The sequence below is a fragment of the Ranitomeya variabilis genome, chromosome 4, assembly GCF_051348905.1.
Source record: "Ranitomeya variabilis isolate aRanVar5 chromosome 4, aRanVar5.hap1, whole genome shotgun sequence".
In the NCBI taxonomy this organism is placed as follows: Eukaryota; Metazoa; Chordata; class Amphibia; order Anura; family Dendrobatidae; genus Ranitomeya; species Ranitomeya variabilis.
In genome coordinates, this window is record NC_135235.1 from 600,961,119 (window position 1) to 600,967,118 (window position 6,000).

The 6,000-nt window shown below is 55.7% G+C and overlaps 1 protein-coding gene across 1 annotated transcript in view; it reads right to left on the reverse strand.

The window, feature by feature from the left end:
• The window catches only part of PEDS1 (plasmanylethanolamine desaturase 1), a 31,033-nt gene extending 25,402 nt beyond the window's left edge, over nucleotides 1-5,631 (reverse strand). Inside the window, exon 1 of the mRNA XM_077253238.1 lies at nucleotides 5,415-5,631. Coding sequence (XP_077109353.1) covers nucleotides 5,415-5,577 — 163 coding nt within the window. The 5' untranslated portion in view covers nucleotides 5,578-5,631. The remainder of the gene's footprint in view (nucleotides 1-5,414) is intronic.
• Between the last annotated feature and the right edge of the window lie 369 nt (nucleotides 5,632-6,000).

Below are 6,000 nucleotides of genomic sequence, written 5' to 3' on the forward strand. Positions count from 1 at the left end.
TTTTATATTTGTCTAAATAAAGGTTTGACTTTCTAAAAAAAACAAAGACACTTTTTGATTCAGTATAGTTTAATGACTATTTGATCAGTATGTTTATACGTTTAGCGGAGTGTTGCCCACCCTTTGTGTAGGAGAATGGGCTTGGGTTATATGCTTATCATAGTTATTAATGGGTCTGGTATCATCACTTAACCCCTTTGCTGCAGCACTTCACTACATACAGTCACAACAGGTGGTACAAGAAGTCACAGCGCACAGGAGCCCCCATGGTTATCACCATAGTAAGTAAGCCCCTGCTGAGAGCAGTACTTCTATGCACCGGTATAAGGCCATGTGCACACGTTCAGTATTTTTCGCGTTTTTTCGCTATAAAAACGTGAAAAAAACGCTTACATATGCCTCCTATTATTTTAAGTGTATTCCGCATTTTTTGTGCAAATGTAGCCTTTTTTTCCGCGAAAAAATCGCATCGCGGAAAAAAAAGCAACATGTTCATTAAAATGCGGAATTGCAGGGGATTCCGCACACCTAGGGGTCCATTGATCTGCTTACTTCCCGCACGGGGCTGTGCACACCATGCGGGAAGTAAGCAGATTATGTGCGGTTGGTACCCAGGGTGGAGGAGAGGAGACTCTCCTCCACGCACTGGGCACCATATAAGTGGTCAAAAAATAAGAATTAAAATAAAAAATAGCGATATACTCACCCTCGATGTCTTCCCGCCTCCACTGCACGCTGTCGTTCGGTTCCTGTAGCTGATGTGCGGCGAAGGACCTCGCCGATGACGTCACTGTCCTGTGATTGGTCGTGAGCGGTCATGTGACCGTGACGTCACGGAAGGTCCTGCGCGCACACACCAGCTATAGGAAGACGAACGGACGCCGCTGATGAGATGTCTGGGTGAGTATAAGCATTTTTTTATTTTTTTTATTATTTTTAAACATTCTATCTTTTACTATAGATGCTGCATAAGCTGCATCTATAGTAAAAAGTTGGTCACACTTGTCAAACAGTATGTTTGACAAGTGTGACCAACCTGTCAGTCAGTTTTCCAAGCGATGCTACAGATCGCTTGGAAAACTTTAGCATTCTGCAAGCTAATTACGCTTGCAGAATGCTAAAAAAACGCGAAAACAACGGAAAAAAAACGCAAAAAAAAAAATGCGGATTTCTTGCAGAAAATTTCCGGTTTTCTTCAGGAAATTTCTGCAAGAAATCCGCAACGTGTGCACATACCCTAAGGGATATCAGCACTACAGGGGACTCCACCTGTACGAGTTACACACAGGGCGGGCTTCCTGGAGACACGAAAGAGCAGCAAACTCGCTGCAGAACCTGCTGCCCCACCTGTCACCTACTTAGGAGCTTCCACACCCAGCCACAAGCCCTGTGCACCTCTCCGGGGGTCAGCTGTAAAGCCAGACACATACGCTATGTTACTATAAATAAGGAGAAGACGCTGTATGTTCTCCAGCACGTACGAGTGATAACCGCCTGTATCAGAAACATACAGGAACGTGCACTGATGCCGACAGGAATTCCCAAAATAACAAGTTATCTCCTACACATACAGTACAGAGGAGAAGGTGCGATTTGGGAATAACCATTTAAAAGAAGCACATTGTTTCAGCCTATGTGCTGGAGAAAACTGAAAACCCCTTTAAACATTTTGCATAATTTCACATTATATCCAGAACCATTCCTTTAAAATACCACAAGTCGTAGACCCACCCAGAGCAGGGTTCACAATTCTGCTTGTTTCCAGTTACGACAGGGCAGATAAACGTCGGAGATCTGACTATTCCAAGGATAAGAAGCAGATGTGTGACCGCAACTCTGGATGTGACAGGAGTATAAGACAAGAACAGAGTGGTATTTCCACAGTCACTATATCTGGAGAGAACCTGTCATGTTGAACATGCAGTCCGAACTGTGGACAGCACGATATACAGAAGGGGAAGAGGAGCAGAGTGAGATATAGGTTAGCGGGAAAAGATTCAGTATTTGTGATTCACTGCTATCTCCGCATGCAGTCCTAAAGAGAAGCCTGTCAGTCACTGCATAAGACCGCCCACTGGACTCATGCATACAAACTCCTGGGATTTCAATTAATAAAATGTAAGTTTTACTGAAACATTTCCCACAAAAATATCTATCAATCTCATCCTTTCCTCCTGCTCTATAACATCCTGCCTGCAGATCAGAAAAAAGAGCAACACAAAAGTTAAAAAAACAAACAAAAAAAAAAAACAGTATACATTTGGTATCACAGTTTGAGTGCCATTTTTACCAGACAGCAACATTCCACAACGTACAAATAGTTTTTTTACCCATTTTTCAGTACATTATATGGTGAAATGAAACAGTGATGTTAAAAATACAACCTGTCCTGCAAAATACAATCTCTCATACGTCTAAGTCCATGGAAGAATAAAAATACTGAAAAAAAAAAGTTCTAGCAGGGGATGGAGGACACACACACAGTGCCACGTCACGGAGGCAGAGGAAAGAGGGCACACACACATCCAATGCCACGTACATTTTGCCACATCTCAGGAGGAGGGGGGAGGGAGCGATGCATAGTGATGTACCAGAGACAGAGGACTGAGGAACACACAGGGCCACATCCCGGGGACAGAGGAGGGGAAACACACACACATCCAATGCCACATACATTTCTCCACATCCCAGGAGCAGGGTTCGATGCATAGTGATGTACCCGAGACAGAGGATTGAGGAATACACAGTGCCACATCCCGGGAAAAGAGGACGGAGGGGAAACACACACACTTGGCCACGTCCCAGATTCAGAAGAAGGGGGTGGATACAGTGCCACGTCCCAGGGACAGAGGAGTGAGGAACACACAGTGCCACGTCCTGGGGATAGAGGAGGGAGGACACACATAGTGCCACATTCAGCAGACAGAGGAGGGGGACACGCACACAATGCCATATCCCAGGGACAGGGGGGAGGGGACACACACAGTGCCATATCCCGGGGATATGGATATGAGGGTGAAGGGGGGGGGGTGAGGGTGAAGGGGGGGGGGGGGGGGGGGGGGTGAGGGTGAAGGGGGGGGGTGAGGGTGAAGGGGGGGGGGGGGTGAGGGTGAAGGGGGGGTGAGGGTGAAGGGGGGGTGAGGGTGAAGGGGGGGGCGAGGGTGAAGGGGGGGGCGAGGGTGAAGGGGGGGGGCGAGGGTGAAGGGGGGGGCGAGGGTGAAGGGGGGGGCGAGGGTGAAGGGGGGGGGCGAGGGTGAAGGGGGGCACACACAACTGGCCACGTCCCAGGTTCAGAGGAGGTGACACACAATAACGGGGGGGGGGGGGGGGGTGAGGGTGAAGGGGGGGTGAGGGTGAAGGGGGGGTGAGGGTGAAGGGGGGGTGAGGGTGAAGGGGGTGAGGGGTGAAGGGGGTGAGGGGTGAGGGTGAAGGGGGGTGTTGAGGGTGAAGGGGGGGAGGGGGAAGGTGAAAGGGGGGGTGAGGGTGAAAGGGGGGGTGAGGGTGAAAGGGGGGGGTGAGGGTGAAAGGGGGGGTGAGGGTGAAAGGGGGGGTGAGGGTGAAAGGGGGGGGTGAGGGTGAAGGGTAAGGGTGAAGGGGGGGGGGTGAGGGTGAAGGGGGGGGTGAGGGTGAAGGGGGGGGGCGAGGGTGAAGGGGGGGGCACACACAACTGGCCACGTCCCAGGTTCAGAGGAGGTGACACACAATAACATACAGGAGACAGAGGAGTGGGAACAGAGTGCCACTTCCCGGGGCAGAAGAGGGGGACCACGCAGAGCCACTTCCCGGGGCAGAAGAGGGGGACCACACAGAGCCACTTCCCGGGGCAGAAGAGGGGGACCACACAGAGCCACTTCCCGGGGCAGAAGAGGGGGACCACACAGAGCCACTTCCCGGGGCAGAAGAGGGGGACCACACAGAGCCACTTCCCGGGGGGACACACAGAGCCACTTCCCGGGGCAGAAGAGGGGGACACACAGAGCCACTTCCCGGGGCAGAAGGGGGGGGACCACACAGAGCCACTTCCCGGGGGGGGGGGGGGGGGGGGACACACACAGAGCCACTTCCCGGGGCAGAAGAGGGGGACCACACAGAGCCACTTCCCGGGGCAGAAGAGGGGGACCACGCAGAGCCACTTCCCGGGGCAGAAGAGGGGGACCACGCAGAGCCACTTCCCGGGGCAGAAGAGGGGGACCACGCAGAGCCACTTCCCGGGGCAGAAGAGGGGGACCACGCAGAGCCACTTCCCGGGGCAGAAGAGGGGGACCACACAGAGCCACTTCCCGGGGCAGAAGAGGGGGACCACACAGAGCCACTTCCCGGGGCAGAAGAGGGGGACCACACAGAGCCACTTCCCGGGGGGGGGACACACAGAGCCACTTCCCGGGGCAGAAGAGGGGGACACACAGAGCCACTTCCCGGGGCAGAAGGGGGGGACCACACAGAGCCACTTCCCGGGGCAGAAGAGGGGGACCACACAGAGCCACTTCCCGGGGCAGAAGAGGGGGACCACACAGAGCCACTTCCCGGGGCAGAAGAGGGGGACCACACAGAGCCACTTCCCGGGGCAGAAGAGGGGGACCACACAGAGCCACTTCCCGGGGCAGAAGAGGGGGACCACACAGAGCCACTTCCCGGGGCAGAAGAGGGGGACCACACAGAGCCACTTCCCGGGGCAGAAGAGGGGGACCACACAGAGCCACTTCCCGGGGCAGAAGAGGGGGACCACACAGAGCCACTTCCCGGGGCAGAAGAGGGGGACCACACAGAGCCACTTCCCGGGGCAGAAGAGGGGGACCACACAGAGCCACTTCCCGGGGCAGAAGAGGGGGACCACACAGAGCCACTTCCCGGGGCAGAAGAGGGGACCACACAGGGCCACTTCCCGGGGGGGGGGGGGGGGGGGGGACACACAGAGCCATTTTCCGGAACAGAAGAGGGGGACACACAGAGCCACTTCCCGGGGGGGGGGGGGGGGGGGAACACACAGAGCCACTTCCCGGGGCAGAAGAGGGGGACACACAGAGCCACTTCCCGGGGGGGGACACACAGAGCCACTTCCCGGGGCAGAGGGGGGGGGGGGGGGACACACAGAGCCACTTCCCGGGGGTGGAGGAACACACACATCTTGTGGTCTTGTTGGGGAAGGGGAACAAGTTAGGACAAGAGACCTGTTGCTATGGAAACTAATCTCTCATGTGGCAGCCGCTGACACGAGGCAGTGAGGAGGTTCTGCAGCAGCTGTGCTCCATGTCCGGGCAGACACCGGCCTCGCAGGACAATTTCCGGCGGCTGAGGCCACAGCCCGCCATTGCTTACACTCAGGGTGTGTGAGGTAAGGACGAGGTGCCCCGGAAATGTGAGCGGCCCCCGGGTGTCCGCCCCACTCAGGGTAGTAGCTCTTGCCTGCTGCTCACCTGGTGAGTAAAGTTCCGCTAGCTCCCTGGCCCCGGCGTGCTGAGGACCCCACCTTGGGGGCTCCGGCCGTTCCTGCCGCCCGCTCTCCGGCAGCTTTCCCTCCTCGGCCATCGGGCAGAGCCGGGGGTCACTGTCGGCTCCTCCGTGCGCCGTCCTCGCCATGTTCCCGGCCAGCCAATCCCAGTGGCCTCAGTCACCCGCTCGTCTACTGATTGGCTTTGGCGGAGGAGGGGCGGGAAATTGTCGCCACTAAGAAAAAAGGAACGTGAATTTACGTCCAATCAGCGTGCTCCCACGCAAGGTATGCATGTGACATCTAACCAATGGGAGGACAGCAGGGTCCTGAGGCAGGGTGGTGGCGCAGAAAACTGCTCAGTGGGCGGCTGCCCATGGTCGGGGAGGGTGGGATGTGTTGTTCGCCTTGATCGGGGCCACGTCCCATCCTCGCACCGACACCACCCACTCCTGGCCAGTGTGGAGGATGATGTCACGTTTCTCACACAACGTCACAGCTGCAGAGGAAAAGCAGAAAGAAGAATGCGGCTGAACCGAGGAGCTGACACAGTGGCTTCCTGCTGTGGTCTA